The 18,463-nt window shown below is 36.1% G+C and overlaps 1 protein-coding gene across 3 annotated transcripts in view; it reads left to right on the forward strand.

Annotated features, from left to right (window-relative positions):
- The window catches only part of PDS5A (PDS5 cohesin associated factor A), an 85,353-nt gene that overhangs the window by 49,007 nt on the left and 17,883 nt on the right, over nt 1-18,463 (forward strand). For all 3 annotated transcript variants that reach the window (XM_040587087.1, XM_040587104.1, XM_040587093.1), the window contains exons 12-25: nt 2,738-2,889; nt 5,227-5,340; nt 5,997-6,078; nt 6,843-6,891; nt 7,012-7,151; nt 8,601-8,716; nt 9,441-9,546; nt 10,989-11,149; nt 14,415-14,538; nt 15,719-15,877; nt 16,120-16,188; nt 16,864-17,000; nt 17,729-17,852; nt 18,112-18,316. In XM_040587087.1, the coding sequence (XP_040443021.1) occupies nt 2,738-2,889; nt 5,227-5,340; nt 5,997-6,078; nt 6,843-6,891; nt 7,012-7,151; nt 8,601-8,716; nt 9,441-9,546; nt 10,989-11,149; nt 14,415-14,538; nt 15,719-15,877; nt 16,120-16,188; nt 16,864-17,000; nt 17,729-17,852; nt 18,112-18,316 (1,738 nt within the window). The remainder of the gene's footprint in view (nt 1-2,737; nt 2,890-5,226; nt 5,341-5,996; nt 6,079-6,842; nt 6,892-7,011; nt 7,152-8,600; nt 8,717-9,440; nt 9,547-10,988; nt 11,150-14,414; nt 14,539-15,718; nt 15,878-16,119; nt 16,189-16,863; nt 17,001-17,728; nt 17,853-18,111; nt 18,317-18,463) is intronic.

Below are 18,463 nucleotides of genomic sequence, written 5' to 3' on the forward strand. Positions count from 1 at the left end.
AACTCTTAACTGTATAGGCATTTATACAATGATTACAGCTATTAAAAAACAAAAAAAAACCAACCCCAAACAAACCTCACCACCACCTGTTGTTTTCAAATCCATTTTTACTGGTCCAGTTGAAAAAGTAAGTCTGGGAAAAAACGCTCCCCAAAAACTGGAATCCAGTCTTTGGTAAGAGTTGTGGTGAGGAATTTTTCATTGGAGCACTGTCTCTAGAGTCTTTCCAGTGTCTTCACTTCTCAGAATAATTCGTTTCAGTAGACATTTAAAAAAAATCTAAAAGATTTATTTATTTATTTATTTAAAGCTTCTAAAAATGGTTCAGGTACTTTTCCTTTATATTGGAGTAACCTTAAGAATCTGAAAAGTTAGAGGAGAGCTTTGACAGCTGACTTCTGCTCCTATTTCTCCCAGCAGCTTTTGTGGTCTAGAGACTTAGTCCCTTCGTGAGAACAGACTTTGAAGTCAAAAACTATAGAATGAGGAGCCATAGGAACAGAGTCCCATGTTCTGTTTCTCTTTATGCATTTTTCTGCAGCTGTTAGTTTTAACACCTCCTCTGTGTGTAGTAAAAACCATTGTGGCTTTTTCTATGTGAAGGAGAAAAATTTTAAGATGTTAATATTCTTAGCTCTATGGAATAGGTTAGCTATTCCAACAGGTAAGGGATTGTCTTGAACTTTCACTAACAGTTTTGTGTTTTTTTTTTAACTCAGCCCAGTAATCTTCACTGAAGAAGTTTAATTATAAAGCTAGCTAACCAAGGAAGCCAAGACCATCTAAATTCTTTTGTTAATTAAATCAGGATAGTACCTCTGTTAGCTGTGCTTATTGATCGGCTCCCTTTGAAACTGTTCATTACATTCCCCTTTATTTTCATTTGCCTTCATCTTTTACCTGACTGTATGCTCTTTGAGGTTTAATTCTCAGTAGCACCTTACTCTCTCTTTTTTTTTTTTTTTTTTTTTTTTTTTTAAAAAAATCTTGGGGTTTGGGTTTTTTTCCTACCTGTATCGCCTGTTCAGTGACTTGCCTTCATAGAGTATCAAAGCCTTCTGTAAGGGATTCTGTCCAGTGCCTCCCATCTTCTGCCTGAAACTGCCTTTCTGCATGCTCTGACCTCTATACTCTACAGCAGTTTCAGTGATCGGAAATCTATTGGCAGTCCAAACCTCCTTTCCTTGTAACCCATTGTTAAGTACTCTGCTTCCATTTTAGGCTTAAATTTTCTACAATCATTTGTGGCAATCATTCTCTGTTGTCTTCTGACAATAGTTTTGCCATCCTTCCTGTCTCATGTAGGAGATCTGATGAAGCTATCACTTGCATTGGAGGTGTATATCTGAACACAGAAAAATACTAATACATTTTTCTAAAAATGTTTCTTTTTCAGACCTCTTTTCTTTAAATTGTGTCAACAAATTCCTGTAGAGACGTAAAACAATAACATCTGTTTATATGAACATTTTTTCTTTTGTGAAAACATTATATACTGTCAAAGTCATTACTATCTTGACCTGTTACTTGTGGGTTTTAATATTTAAGAATATGTAACAAAATACAATATCTTTTTTTTTAATCTTCTTGATACAAATTACTCAAACAGCTAGTGGTGTCTGAGGCTGTTGTGCTGACATAAGCCATACTATCTTTTAGATTTTTCTTCTGTTTCAAGAAAAGGAAGTCACTCAATAAAATTAAGAGACTAAATGTGCAATATCTCAGTGTTATTAAAACAAGTCCTTAGTTTAACTAGATTGAAGAAGTTATGTGCCTTGTGAATAATAGTATCTACATTTATGCTCTATAGGGTGAAATTATTTGAGCGGTTTTAGTGCTTGGAATTCAAGGCCAAAATTGGCATATAGTGTGTTCTTGAAGAAATTATTTCAGTTTGAATTTCATGCATTTCTTTTAAATGGTGAGGGAATACAAGTTTCTTCTGAGGCTGTCTGTGTAAATCATTCAGAGGGAGACACTGTTCTCTCTAAATTATTCCTTGGCCTGTTCTGGTATGATTCCTCCCACAAGTCAGTGTAGGAGAGTTTATGGATCTTGTCTTAAAGTGTTTAAATGGCATGTCCTGTTTACATGAGGGGATACAGTAGTGACCACAGAAAGCAAGGATTAGAAACCGGGAACTCCCCCGTCTGTGGATGTTGTAGTCTGGCTTTTTTCTGAATCCCTGGAGTCTTACAGCAATTACTTCGAGGATTTAGCATAAAGGGCCTCTTCCACTGTCCTGGAAAGTGGCCCAGGTTCAAGCCCTAGCAGGTTTAGCTAGGCCTAAGCTCCAGCTCTCCCATTGCTAGACAAGGTTGCTGTAAGATAGTGTAATGCTGTGGGGAGAAAGAAGGCTGCCACTGCTAGTTGGTGTCTGTCTCCAAATAGGTAAGTCTTCCAAATCCTGGCTCAAGAAGGCGCTTATTCAGGCGTAAGTGTTAAGCTGTACTTGACTTTTCTTTTTATACTGACTAGCTCCCATATTTTCTTAGCTCAGCACAGAGACACAAACAATACTTAATCTGCATAGTACAGGGGAAAAAACCCTTACAAATTCCATTTAAAGGATCTGAACAGCATTTTTCAGCTTTCAAAGTGTCTAAACATAGGCGGTTGGAATGTGGCTATTTCTTTCACTTGTCTTTCTACTTCTTTACTGTATTTTGTGTATATTTGATATTTATTTACCAAAACCACTTCCCCACCTCCTTTTCCTTTCTTCCTCCTCAAGTGGCGAGTAAGAAAAGAAGCTATGATGGGTCTTGCCCAGCTATACAAGAAGTATTGTCTTCATGCCGAGGCTGGAAAAGATGCTGCAGAGAAAGTGAGCTGGATAAAGGATAAACTTTTGCACATATATTATCAAAATAGCATTGATGACAAGTGAGTCAACCTAAGCCTTCCTAATTTTAGTTGTATAGCGATAAGAGAAAATCTGAAAATACATGCTTATCTTGAGAAAGCTGTTATATGACATACTGTATTTGTGGGTTTAAGTATGATATATTTAATTAATAATCATTAAGACATGTAATAAGATATTCAAGATGGTTACATTATGTGTTCACGTATTTATTCTGTTTGATGGAACTAATCTGTGGTGATAGTAGATTGTCAGTAACTGAGTACTGCATAGAAAGAAATTGTCAAATTTTGCATTTACCCATTTCTTGTTTGCCTTTACTACTTTCCAGAGACTGGCATGTTAAAATCCATTATATATGAGCAATGTGCATGTACTGCACCACAGTATATGCACAGACATCTCTTTTTGGTATGCTGTGTAGAAATGGACTGTTTAGGTAGAACAAAAGTTGGAGAGATATCAGGGGTGCTTCCACTGTTGTCTGTCTTTCCTGTTTTGTCACTCAGCCCCTTTAATTTTTGAAATAGCATGTGGCTTAGAGAAAAGTATTTTGGCCAAGCTTCTGGAAGATAGTTTTCAACTCTCACTATTAATTCTTTGTTTTCCTCAAGTCTCCTTGATCTTTTAAGACAGAGTCTATTCAATCCTTTAAACACACAAGCATAGTTCACAATTAGCCAGCTCTGGCCTGTTTTCATTCCATGGTGAGGGAGGAGGATAAATAGGAACAGTGAATAGCTGACTGAGCCTTGGAGTATTTTCTATTGTGTGCATGGGATAACATCAGTTCTTTCAAACAGGTAGTAGTGCGGTATCACACAGTATTCAGGCATGAAGTGGAATAGAACAAACTTTCTCAACACATCTCACTCAGTCACTTGATGTTTTTGATGTTACTTGACTATTGATGTGCGTGTCTACTCAAGGCTGAGAGCTTCTAGTCATAAGAACTGCTGGTCACCTGCATACTCTGGGCTGCTTTTTTTTTTACAACAAATGCATAGGGAATGAAATAAAATAACCAAACCTTAAACACTGCCCTGTTACCCACTGTTAAGCTAGCCAGTGACTTTTCTCACAGGAGAAATACGTGTCCCAGAGGTATTCCCTATTTGTAACTGATGTGGACCAGGGAAGGCATGATACAGTCTCGCCATTTGTATTGACAGCTTTTCTAGAACCTGTATGTGTAGTAGAGACATGGGCTAGAGCAATGTTCGTAAATTAGTAAGACAGATGTGATGCCTCCAGTCTCCTAGTATGTTAAACAGAGATGGAGTCACCTGAGATCTGAAGATCCTGTTCCCCAAGCAATATAGTTTTTGGAGTCACCAGAAATAAAATACATGTTTAAAGGGAGAAAGTGAACTTTTCTTCAGTACTAACAGGATGCCTTGAGGTAGTTGTATCCATATTCATGATCATCCTTTTATGTCTCTGCCTTGACATCATGTCTCTTGGAATTTTCTTTGAGCATAAATAAGGTGTGTTTTACCTGTGCTGCCTTCTATGGTCTTTGTACAAGGCACTCACAGAGTACTTACTAGGAATCATAGTGACAAAATCTGTGAATTGAAACACACAAAATATTTGTCCATAAATAGTAAATTGTATAGCTGAACATTGTGCACAGCTCTCATTGCTATGGATTAAATTAATGCCTGAATGTTCTTTCATTTGGGGGGAGCTATAAATAGATGAACTGTACAGTCATCTTTTTAGTTCTGGTTTTGTATTTTACATAAAACTTAATGTATTGCTGTTTTTTAAAAAAGATAATTGGACAATATTTTTGCTGGTTTGGTTTGCTCTCACTTAGTTTTCCTTTTGCTGCTTTTGTTGTATGTTTTGGTGTTCCTTTGTCTGCATCTTTTTAGTGCTGACTTTTAGCTTCTGTATTAGATGACTGAGTAGTTTCAAATGTTTTGCTTTTTTCTGAAGTAGTGCAGTTTTATCTTGACCTTTCCTTTGAGGATACTTCAGATTTTACTTTTTCTCTTCCTCGAGGTATATTCTTGTATCCTTTCTTCTTTATTTGGGCTTCTTACTCTCTGTATCCCTTTCTGTTATCTATGAGAGTAAACAAAGGGAGATTCTCAGAGCCTAAAGAAAAAAGATCATTTGGATGGTGACAAATAAAGCAATTTTACTCCCTTAGAGGTGAAAATGAAAGGACATGGAAAAGCTCTCAAGAAGCAGTTCTTGCTAATCTTTCTATCAAAGACCACTACTTTTTTCTTCTCTGCTGAAAAATCTAGTTCCAGTGACTTCCAGTATTTCTTGTTCTTTCAGCTTGTCTGAAAAGTATCACCACTTTTGGAACCGTACAGCTTTTATCTATTCTTTTCCTGCAGATTACTGGTAGAGAAAATCTTTGCTCAGTATCTTGTTCCACACAATTTGGAAACAGAAGAGCGAATGAAGTGTTTGTACTATTTGTATGCTAGCTTGGATCCAAATGCTGTCAAGTGAGTATAGTTTGCATTCAGCAAATACTTGGCTTCCAACATCTATATTGTCTAACTTGTACTATCAGGATTTCAATAAAAATACAAGTAATTGATGCTTGGCATCATTTGCAAGTAGTGTTTCAAAACGTTTCCCTTTGTATATGCAAACTCTACACATCCATTAGACAAAGACGTTCCTTGATATTTGAGAAGAGTGGTTTTATCCGTTCGTTTTTATCCAGTGATAACAATGCAGAGTTAAAAATGTGCTAGGAATGACTTATAGGTTTGCTCTATATTAAGGTCCACGACGAAGACACCTATAACTAAATTCTGGTTGATAGTGGCCTGTTCTATTTTGAAAATGTTATTTTCAAGATAAGACATGTTCTGGCTGTCCTGCATATGTGAAATTGTTCCAAGTAGAATAGTAAGAGAGGTGATATTCTATAAAAAGAAAAAACAGGTTCCACATTGTTTGGAATTGGTATTTCTAATATTTGGTAGGTTTTGATTGTATCTAGCCATTTGTATTGACATTTGATTGTATTATCAAAAATAATAAATGTATTTTAAGACAAATAGATAAACAATCTTGTTTACTAATACATCCAACATGTTCTTGTCATGAACAAAATGGTGAGCTTTTCTTTTCTGGTTTTGCACTTTTGCAGAGCACTGAATGAGATGTGGAAGTGCCAGAACATGCTAAGGAGTCACGTACGAGAATTACTAGACTTGCATAAGCAGCCCACTGTACGGTTTTGAAAATATTAATACTTTATCCAGTGGACCTGTTAGACTAATTTACTGGGTGTTTTTAATTCTATATTATTTGTTCAGTATGACTTTATTATACTGTTGATTTCCATATGTAGACAATGTTCCATTCTCATTAGGTAAAGTTGCTTTTCAGTAATGCTTAAAGGTTTATATGGCCTCCTTATGTTTACCATTATTTTATAGTACTGGTCAATAAATTTGGAAAAAATACTTAAAATTCTAAGGTTTTTATTTAATTTTGACAGGCCTATTTTGTTTCTCATTTTAGAACTTATTTTGAGAATGGAATATATTGTAACATGAAAGCAATGATTTCTTGTTTGTTTGAAAACAAAAGTTTTTAAGTATCTATACTAGATTTAACTTACAAGCATATCTTCAAAATAGCAGAAACTTAGAATGGCATTGCTTTGGGGTTTTGGTGTTGCAGTGGGCTTGGGAGAATTGTTTGGGGTTTTTTTTTGAGGCCTTTTCCCAACAATTGATTTTGATAAATTGTGTGAATTAGTGAATTTTTGCAGTTCTTTGATATTGCAAGATTTTTTCCCCCTTTTCCTGTGTGTATAAGCTGCTAATGATACTGTTACACTGTTCTAGTGTTTATTCTTAAAACAAAACCAGAAAACGTAAGATTACAGAGTAGAATGTAGTGCTGCAGAAGAACTTACAGATCAGCTTAAAGGTATATTTTATAAAGGAGATATGGCTGATTTGTTTGTTTTTGCTGTTGTCCTCAGTCAGAAGCAAACAGTGCTGCCATGTTTGGAAAGCTGATGACCATAGCAAGTAAGTGTTAGTAAGTTCTATAAACAGTTATTACAGCATTCCTGGAAATTGTGTCTTTGTGAATTATGGCATACTGAAGAGGCAAACTTATCTTATGTTAAATTGTGTTTAATCGTACAGAAAATCTTCCTGATCCTGGAAAAGCACAAGATTTTGTGAAGAAATTCAATCAAGTTCTAGGTGATGATGAGAAACTTCGGTCTCAGCTTGAACTGTTAATTAGCCCTACGTGTTCTTGTAAACAAGCAGATGTCTGTGTGGTAAGGAAATGGAAAACCAAGCTTTTATACCTTAAATATTTGTGCTTAGAACAGTTATTTGGAGTTAATGGTCTCATTTGATACCTAAATATGGTTATTATATATTTCCAATTTTCATAAAATGACTTTTTGGTTAATCTGTCGTGATTATGGAAAATATAATTTATGATCGTCATCCTGCTTCCTAAGAAAGCATTAGCTTTATTCCTTCCTGAGATTAAGAACATCAAGCGTAAAAGTCTAAAAGACTAATACATATTTTTTAGTATTTTATTTCAAGTCTCTCTTACAGTAAGGTTCCTAAACTGCCTTCTGACACTGATCAAATGTCTTCTGAGTATCAGCAGCCAATTTTTCTTCCCAGAATGTTATTTTGAGATCAGCCTTTCTCTCATCCATTTAACCTCTTTGATGAAAATATGCATCTTAATATCAATTCAGACTTTTCCAGAGACTTACACATTGTGCCAGTAATCACAGATTTTTTTTTCTTCATTATGGTCCCAAAATAAAGTAAGCAATTTCATTGACAGAAATCACAATAGAGAGCATCAACAAACAGGCTTCTTGGGTATTGTCTGATGGCACTGCATGAAATTGCCTAGGAAAGGGACCTTCAGACTTAGTTCCTAACCACTTGATGTAGAGAGTATGTCTCCTAAACTAGTAAATTTTGCACTTTGGGAATGCAGTGATGCAATATCAAGGAGAAGGTTTCTGCCCTCTTCATGAGGACAATTCAGCATAACAGAACAATTTCCTAGTTTGTAGGGTCTGCAGCACCCAACCGTTTAGGAGAAGGAAGGTCAAGAAGTCGTTTGTTTTGAGAAATTTTTAGAGATAGTCTGTTCCAAACAAAAAATATCTTCTTATCCACCTTTTGCTGGGTTAGCAGATGAATGTAATGTTCATGACATTTGGGGCGTTCAGAGGGGTAAACCAGATACTTTTGGATCCAAAACATTCATAGGAAAGTATATAAGCTCTGAACATCTGTTGTAGCCAAAGTAGTGTTGTGCTTCTGCACATCTGCAGTGGTACAGTTTTTCATGCAATTTTTTCATTATTGCTTATGAAATCTCACATATACAAAATGGTTACCTACAGATTTATAAATTATTCTTGTCAATGTAGATACTTCAGTTCTGTCTATGTTGCACTTAGCTCTCCCTTCGTTCTTTTTGAATCTGGCCTGAAGAAGCTCTGAAGAACTCTCATTAGAAACCTAAATGCATCTTACATTTAAATACTTTGGTAAAATATGTCTACTTTCAATATAATGTGATAAAGAAAGATTTTGAGATAAAAACAGCCCCCCTTAAAATATGTCTCACTGATTAGGTAGACAATCTCTGTGGTTAAAAGAAGTAGCTAAATTTAGCTTATTCAACATGCTTAAGTAGTCAGTAATATGAGTATAATTCTTGTTTGTATCTAACATTCTTGTAGAGAGAGATAGCCCGGAAACTTGCAAATCCTAAGCAGCCAACAAATCCTTTTCTGGAAATGGTCAAATTTCTTTTGGAAAGAATTGCCCCTGTACATATTGACTCAGAAGCCATTAGGTAAGTTTGAAAGATCATACTAACTCAGGAATAATTATAAAGATTACTTAAATGACCAAAGAAGAAGTGTTTTCTTGGGATTTAGATTAGTCTGTCCTAGCACTAAATGTGCTTCTTTTTTAAAAAATATATTTATGTAGATGTCTTCATTTCCAGCAGTGTAGAGAATGCACAGGTTTTTTGATACTTCTTTGCAGTGCTATCTGCAAATGATTTTAAAAATATTGTTCCCAGTGAAACTGCTATTTGTGGGGCTTAAGGTGAAACTTATGATCATTATTTTCACATAGTTAACTGCAACACAGTCTTCCATATAGTAGTTGAATTAATTAACTTTTGTGGGATTGTGCAAGAGAATGTTTGGATTTCTTTTGAGACTTGTCTGGCAACCTAATTACATTCTGAAACTCATGCAACTATGTGTTGATCTCTGCTGCCAACATGGCGGGGTGGGGGTGTGTTTGTTTTGGTTTTGTTTTTTCCTGAAAAATTAATTTTGCAGAAAGCTAAGTCAGAAGGAAAATGAATAATGAAATAGCTTGATTAACACCCCCCCCCCCCCAAACAAACAAGAACTAAACACCACAACACCTCCCCCAACAATGGACTGTTGCTTTCCCTTCATTTGTTGTCAAAAACACATAATCTGGCTCCTATCTCCAGCCTTTAACATTGTACATTGTACCATTCATTTGTTTTTTTCTTTTTGTATCTCTTATTTCAGTGCACTAGTAAAACTAATGAATAAATCCATAGAGGGGACAGCTGATGATGAAGAGGAGGGTGTAAGTCCTGATACTGCTATTCGTGCAGGACTTGAACTTCTCAAGGTAATCTACATTTATGCATCTATAGTTTGTAATAGAAGGGACAAAAGTGGTGTGACTAAGGAATTAATATTAGCAGGGTTTAGTAGTTATTTTTTAGTTAATTACTTTCTTAATGTATAGAAGTGTTTGGTTATTGATACTTAACTTGAGAAAGGAATAATGAAATAATGTTTTTTTGGAAGAACTATGTTTTGAAAAGGGTGCCAAGGGTTGAAATATGCCCATTAAAGTAGAAATTGGTTTCTGCTTGGGGAAGTCATATACAAGAAGGTGCAGAGGGGTAAAGTGAGAGGAAGAGAAATGAGGAAATTAGGAAAGGCATGTTCTTTGGGGCCTGTATGATACTGGAAGGAAAGCAAGCAATAAACTCAAGAGCCAAGCTATGTAGTGGTGATGAGAAATGGCTGGGGGAGAAAGAAGGATTTGAGATAACTGGAAAACTCTGTGGTGGATTTGGCAGCTCACTAATGAGACTTTATTTTCAATATGTTACAAAAGGTCAGTATAAAAATAGGAGGGAATGGAGGGGAAGGTTACATAAAGTGAGAGTTTTCAGAAGTGTCAGTGAACGAGGTGGAGTTTATGGGGAGATAGTACACCAAATTTGGTAATGGCAACGTGGTAGAAATAGTTATTCAGAAGTATGCAAAGAAGTAGTGTCTGCTAATGTAGCTCAGAAAAAAATCTGCAAAGGTTGAAGATTTTGTTGCTGTGATGTGGATATCTTTGAGAACATTATTTTACACATTGATACTCACAGAAATAGGCAACTGGTCAAAGAAACCAGGATAAGAGAAATCCAAAGAATACACAAAATACACACAACTTTTCATTGTTCTGCCTACCTTATGTTATTTGAACTTTACTACACTTAATCTAATTTTGTTTTGGAATAACCTTTTGTTCTGTCTTGTCCTGCCTTGAATCTCTGCACACTTAGTTTCTTTTTCACATTCCTCCTATTTCACAGAATGTGTTATATTTCATTAACTTTAGATTAAAAGGTCAGTAATCTATGTTCAGTTTGTAGACATCTTAACTGACCTTCTTGATTCCCTTTCTGCTAGGGACAGTAGCTTCTGGAGAAATTAAGATTTCAATTCATTTAAATTAAGTTGAAAAAAGCATTAAGTAGATTGGAATATAAATGAATACTTGTGAATAACAGTTCATTTTAATAAATAATTCTACATATTCAAATAATATAGTATCTTATAAAATATTTATAGGAGGGGAGGACCTGAAGAACAAAGCACAGGTGAATTTATTTGAAAATGCCTGTATCACCTTCTTCAAAATGCGGTTACTGAATGTAATAATCTCATATGAACATGTAGTAGCTATTTGTTAAAGGTAATGCTCATAAACAGCCATAATTTTGTTTTTCTGATGATTCCTTTACCGTGAACAAATACACCTTTTGTTTCAATGTGTATCTACAGGTTCTGTCCTTTACACATCCTACCTCGTTCCACTCTGCAGAGACCTATGAGTCTCTGCTGCAGTGCCTCAGGATGGAAGATGATAAGGTAGCTGAGGCAGCCATACAGATTTTCAGAAACACGGGTCACAAAATAGAAACAGACTTGCCACAGATAAGATCGTGAGTGCCTTTCTTTACATGCTGTTTTTCATACCTGGAATTCTGCCTCTTGATAGTTTATTCAATATGTTACTTTTCAAAAGTAAAAAATTACTTTATAGTCTTGTAAATATGAACAGCTTCTCTTCCATAATTTGTATTTCTTCACTACCTTTCTGTCTCTTCATTTTTAAATTCTGTGTTCTTGCAATGTTTGTGTATTTGTTGAAGATGCTAGGTATTTCTTTAAAATCTTCTTACAATAGACACATTAAAAACAACTTGTAGCATGTCTCCCAGGTTACAAAATAAGCAACAGCAAAGATACAGTGAAGATTTAATTCGTTGGCATCATTTCCACTCACACCTGTCCTTCACACAATTTTTTTATCTTTGTAAGGAACAAAAATATAATCTGTAATGGTTAACAGCTCTGTTTGTTATGAAACAAGTTGGGAAATAAGATCCAAGCAGACATGAATTTCTAACAAAGAATAATGGGCTCTCTCTAAGTCATCATTATGCAATTCATGCTGTAACTGCTGATTAAAGCTGCGTGATCTACTAAGTATTCACAGACTATTTAAAACCTTGTGGGTAACATCTAAAACCTTAAAATTAGCCTGTTAGTAACTAACTAATCCAGGTTATAGCATAGGTTTCAAGTTCTCATGCATTGAAATACACTCTCAGATACTACCATGCTAAAATGCATACCAGTGTACACCTTAAATTCTCAGTGAATTGAAGATGTAAGCTTAGTGATTCTTCTGGATTTGAATCAGATTTTGGGCAAAAGACAAATGTTACAAGTTCACATATGAGACGCCTTTTAAGATGCTTGTAGGGCGAAGAGAAGGAAAAGCCCAGCAATTCCCATTGTCAGTATGGTTCCTAGTATATCCCAGTTGTCTGCAGTTCCCTACGAGAGTTTAGTCAAGACTGTGCACTGCTCTGTATCATCTTCTGTTGAAGGAACAGGTATTGCTGACATTTCTTCCGGCTTCATACGTTACCCAGATACTGCTGAAGTATGGACAGTCTCAAATAACTTAAAAATATAACTGTCAAATGGAGGTCTAGCCCTTGGCATGTTTTGCAAGCAGGTCAGCTTAAAGTTCTGAAAACCAAAACCAGGTCAGTGTTTACACTGATGCAAATAAAAAGTCATCCGAGGACAAGTAGATGTTCCAAATTTCATATATTCAGAAATCTTTATCATACATGAAAGCTTTGATAGAATCAGCCAGATAGTTTGTTTCAAGTGACCTGTTTTGTTTTGTTTCTTTTAAACCACTTGTGTGAGCAGGCTGCCTGCTGTCCTTTGAAGTGTTCACCAGCAGTAGCCCAAGTTTTTCCTTGTATAGAAATTGAATTGGTTTGTGCACCAGTTCATGGACAAGGACTGCCAGACTCTAGAGTCTGGTAGGAACGTTGGCCATGCTCAAAGATGTAGGCAGGTAAAGGTGCGTATAAACATGTCAGGTTTCACCTTTTTCAGATTTATGTCAGTTGGGGTGTGATGAAGCGTGGTTTGTAACTGCACAAGTGCTTGGCAAAGGCCCTTTAATGTACATGTACTTATGCTACAAAAACTGTAGGTTAGGTGTTGAAGCTTACTTTAATGGTAAGTTTTACTGAATTCTTTGCTATTTTGGTTCTTATTTAATCCAGTTTGTGGAATCTTAGCAGGTTTGAGAAGAGACATTATCCTACTTTAGGATACTGTTAACATTTTTCTAGGGGTCTTTGGTTTGGTTTTGGGTTTTGTGTGGCTTTTGAGGGAAATGTTTGAGACTTCATTCTTTCAACCCTGCAAGCTCTTCTTCCACTTCCTGTTCCTGATTTTGATTATGTAGAATGTGTCAATGAAGGCTGGATGCTAAATAATCCATGCAGTGAATGCTGTACTGTTACGGAGCCTTTCAAGAAAGCAAGGAATTTTTTTCAGATGTTTCCGTCAGATGCTTTCTAGGCAATTCTGTTTTCTTGTGGCAGTTGTTGGGTCAGTTGCATGGTAAACCTCATGAGTTAGTGTCTCGGGTGATGGCCTCTCAGAGAACAGGCCCACCTTCCAAAGCTCTTTCAGGAGTGGAAGTGAACAGTCTGACTAACCTTGACCTGATCTCTGAAGTGGCTTCTGCCTTGCTCTTCCCTTTGATGGACTCTGATCAGCAGATAGATTTTAGGGGATTCAAATGCAAGAACTCAGAACAAAGCAGTTGTTCACTTGAGTATACATTGCAATTAAAGCCCACAGTTAAAAAAGTAAAGACCTATAAACAGATTGATGTTTAGTTGTTATTCCTAGCTTTCATAGATTTTCTTCAGCCCTGTCACTTCCAAGCTTGGATAACAAGCTCTCATGGTTTAACCCCAGCCGGCAACCCAGCACCACGCAGCCACTTGCTCACTCCCCCCACACCCACAGGGATGGGGAGAAGAATCAGAAAGGAATGTAAAACTCAAGGGTTGAGATAAGAGCAGTTTAATAGGTAAAGCAAAAGCTGTGCATGCAGGCAGAGCAAAGCAAGGAATTCATTCACCACTTCCCATGGGCAGGCAGGTGTTCAGCCATCCCCAGGAGAGTAGGGCTCCATCACGCGTAATGGTTCCTCAGGAAGACAAACACCATAATGCCAGATGTCCCCCCCTTCCTCCTTCTTCCCCCAGTTTATATACTCGGCATGACGTCGTATGGTATGGAATATCCCTTTGGCTAGCTTGGGTCAGCTGTCCTGGCTGTGCCCCCTCCCCATTTCCAGTGCCCCTCCAACCCTCTCGCTGGCAGGGCCCAAGAAACCCAAAAGTCCTTGATTTAGTATAAATATCACCCAGCAACACCTAAAACCATCGATGTGCTATCAACATTGTTCTCACATCAGAGCCAAAACACAGCACTGTACTAGCTACTACGAAGAAAACTAACTCTGTCCCAGCTGAAACCAGGACACAAGCCCAGGAGTTTACCCTAGCTGAACCTGTCAGGTTCCCTCCACCTTATATTTGGCTTCCTAAACAGCCTTATTTTGATCGTTATTTTCTTTCATGTTTTATTTTTCCCTGTGGGCTTTTTTCTGCTTAAATGTGTACAGTCAGATGTTCAACAAGTATTACTAAATACAATTCCATCCTGCTTTTCACTTTATGATTATGATCTTTCCTGATCAGACTTCAAAGGAATGCTTGATTTATAAGATGGTGAGGATAGATTTGTTTAGGTGAAGAGCTTTATTTTTTGTAGACTGCAAATTGCATTTTGAAGTATTTTGTTTAATGTTCACAGAACACTAATTCCGATTTTGCATCAGAAAGCAAAAAGAGGCACTCCTCATCAGGCAAAACAAGCTGTTCACTGTATACATGCCATATTTTCAAATAAAGAAGTGCAACTTGCACAGATCTTTGAGGTATGTCTTGCTTTTTTGTTTTTAAGAGTTGTTTCTGCTGTTCTTAATTGATACTAGTAATTAACATTAATTCATACTGTTTATTAACAGATAACAATTTATGAGGTCAGGAAGCCTACAGGTGCATGGTAGTCAAGATAAGTCACAAATTTTACGATAGCAAATTATTAATACTTGTGCCTTACAGTCATGATTTTTTAATATTCTTGTGTCTGATAGTTAAGGCATTCCTTTTTGTCTACACATAAAAGTTAGGGGAAAATAAGCTAAATACGCTGGAATGATCCCCACTGAAGCCCATGAGGACACACTTAGCAGATGTTAAATGAGAGATAACGTCCTCTACTTTCAAACTATTAAATTACCATGCTTTAAGGTCATTGTACATACAGTACTTTTTCACTGAGGAAGTTAGTGCAGAATAACTCCTTGACTGTAAGCTCAGACATTAGCTTACTGCTCACTTACTGCTTGCTTAGACAAGTTGTAAAGCAAAAAGTCACCTTATACAGAGCAAAGAGGTTACTACTTTTTACTGTAATCTCTTAAATAATAACACTATTAATCTGCAGTTGTAAAAAATCTTAGGTTCTTAATCTTGGCTGTTGGAACCTATGCATAATTCAGAAGTGTGCAGAGCTTTGAATTAAGCTTACAGAGTTTGCTCTGTGCTTAGACTTCTGTGAGAGTGCATGTTCTGTCCTTAATACCAGAATATGATGTGAGAGTGCTGGGTAATAGAGCAGCACGGAATTATCCTGATGGCTTACATTTTTATTAGCCATCAGAATTTCCCTTCCAAGTATCTGGTGGTTTACAAGGTTTTTTTACCTGTTATTATTTTCTGCCATTTGCAGTTATGATTCCGGTTTTCACAACTCCTGAACAGAATTGAGTCAGAGTTTTTCCCATGTCTCCGAGGTTTGAATGTGTTTCATTGCTAAAACAGGAAGAGAATATAAAATTTGTTTTGCCCTTAGCTCCTGTGAAATTTTTGGTTACTCTGTTAATTAGGAAATCACATTCTTTCTCCATTTTGATTTGCTAACTTTATTAATTCTTATGGAAAAACTGAAATTCATCAGCAATCCAGCAGTAAAATTATTTTTAGGTATGCTAGCTTACTTATCTGTAGTTGGATTTTAAATAGGTTTTGGGTTTTTTGTTTTTGCTTCCTCAGCCTCTTAGTAGAAGTTTGAATGCTGATGTACCAGAACAACTTATAACTCCATTAGTCTCATTGGGTCATATTTCTATGTTGGCTCCAGACCAGTTTGCTTCTCCAATGAAATCTGTTGTTGCAAATTTCATTGTGAAAGATCTCCTTATGAATGACAGGGTAAGGCTTTCTTTTTTTAAGTCTTTACTATTCTGTTTGTCTGTTATTAACTCTGTGGGGAATAGAGCTATTTTGTTAAATGAGTCAATAAAGGAATGTTCTAGAAATGGCTAGTACAGTGATAATTGCATTATAAAAGATCTTTGTGTGAAAGAAAGCTTAGTCCGTAGCTTTTTCCATTTTTACTTCTGCTTTTTCTGTATGGGTTGAACCAGTTCTTAAACTCACATGAATGTCTATAGTCAACAGGTGAGAAAAATGGAAAATTGTGGTCTCCAGATGAAGAAGTTTCTCCAGAAGTACTAGCAAAGGTGAATGATCTGCTGTTAGTACTAATGTGTATATTTGAGATTAAAAACTTTCTTTTTTCCAGGTCCTATAATGGGGGGTATTAGAATAAATCCCTTTGAGTACTCTTGACAAGTCTCCTTAGATTATGCAATAATCTAGATTTTTTTTGATTATACATGCAGTTATAAAACTGGTAGACCTATGCATTTTGGTGTCTTCACTTACCAATATTAATTATGCTGAATGTTGAGAAAATTAAGAGATTCAAAAGTTTTAATTTTCCTTACAGGTAAAGTAATTTGACTTTATTGACTGTAAACAGACTTGAAATAAATGGAAATCCTGATGAATTTTATTCATTCATCTTTATAGGCTATTTACTGTGAATCTGATTATGGCCATTTATAGAAATGCTTATCCAGTTGCTCTTATTTTTAATCATGTAGTAAGTAACCTGCATCTTCTAGATGCACTTGGTTCAGTGCCTTCCCGCATAGCTGAAATGTCCTGATGTCACAAAGACTGCTACTTCCTTCCGTACTCTGTAAATATTTACTGCTTCATTCCGTTCCTTTAATAGTGTATCAGCTCTAATATATAGGGGTCTGTGGAAATTTCAGTTTGACCGCAGTAGGTTTCAGTGCCGTATCAACTTCAGGAAGTAAGCTCATTGTGGATTTGTTCACATTTGATAGGTGCAAGCAATTAAACTTTTGGTACGCTGGCTGTTGGGTATGAAGAACAACCAGTCAAAATCCGCAAATTCAACGCTCCGGTTATTATCAGCTATGCTCGTCAGTGAAGGAGACTTGACAGAACAGAAGCGAATTAGGTCAGATTTTGTTTCTTTCAGGCTTGCATCAATTTTGTTGTAGAATTTAACAGAATATTAATTCTTTTGGAGCTTTTTTTAGAATATTAAGGTAAGCACAGTGTTGGCTAATGGGATGATAAAACCAGAACTGGTTGGAATTCTTTAATATTAGGAGTGGAATGGCAATATAAAAATATGCTTGATACTCTCTCTTTCTTGTAATTTGCTAACAATCTAACTCAGAACCCTGTAGTTATCTTGATAGTAAAAGACATTTTGGAGAGTAAAAGACCTGCAGGAGTGTCTTTGAAAACAATTGAGTGATGAGATTTAACACACTTAGGAGTTGGGTGATCTTGGGTGAAGCTTCTTCATTCCAAGAGTGAGGTAACCTCATCTTCATTCTGAGTGTGAGGGAAGGGAAGAGAACATCTGTGGCAAAAGTGCTGCTTCCATTTAGACAGTGATACAAAACCAAGAAATTTGACTCTTCTCATTTTGCTATTTTACTGGAATTAAGTTTTTTGTGGGGAAAGCAGAGCACCCTATTTTGACAAATGTGGATGGGTTAATTTAGCTTGATCTGAAGCTATAGAAGTGTGGTCTGGTCTGACAGAAAACCCTTAATATCTCGTTGATGTGTAAAAAAAAAAACCAAAAGAAATAGTGACATGCAAGTAATTTAAGGATAGTTATGTGAGTTGTGGTTTTATTTCTTTTCCTTTTTTTATCTCATGTTTGTGTAGTAAATCGGATATGTCTCGACTGCGATTAGCTGCTGGTAGTGCAATAATGAAGCTTGCACAGGAACCCTGTTACCATGAAATAATTACCCCAGAACAGTTCCAGCTCTGTGCACTTGTCATTAATGTAAGTAACTGCATTTGAATTGAAGTGACTCTTAATTGAGTTCAGAGTCCTTACATCTGAGCTTTTGTTGCTGCTACACTGAGTATTTTCTATTCCTCACAGCTTTCAAAAGTTACTGAAATTTCAAATATTTATTTTGCTGCACCTGTTGATATTTTAAAAATGTCTCCTCAAAATTCCGCCTTGAATGCCTTTTTTTTTTTTTTTTTTTAAGATCAAGATTTTTATAGTTGCACTCTTATGTTTTGTTTTGCTATAGGATGAGTGCTACCAAGTGAGGCAGATATTTGCCCAGAAGCTGCATAAGGCACTTGTGAAATTACTTCTCCCTTTGGAATATATGGCAATCTTTGCTCTGTGTGCCAAAGATCCTGTGAAAGAGAGAAGAGCACATGCCAGACAGTGCTTGCTCAAAAACATCAGTATACGAAGAGAATATATTAAACAGAATCCTATGGCTAACGGTTAGTATTTCAGTAAAATTGTTAAGAATACAATAGTCAAATAAATTGGAAGGAGTAATCATTAAAACTTAAGCAAATTGCTTTTGTAAAGAAACACTGTATAAGTAATTTGTTTCCTCATCTTTGTATTTGACACATTCAAATCTA

Source organism: Falco naumanni, chromosome 1 (assembly GCF_017639655.2).
Source record: "Falco naumanni isolate bFalNau1 chromosome 1, bFalNau1.pat, whole genome shotgun sequence".
NCBI classification, from domain to species: domain Eukaryota; kingdom Metazoa; phylum Chordata; class Aves; order Falconiformes; family Falconidae; genus Falco; species Falco naumanni.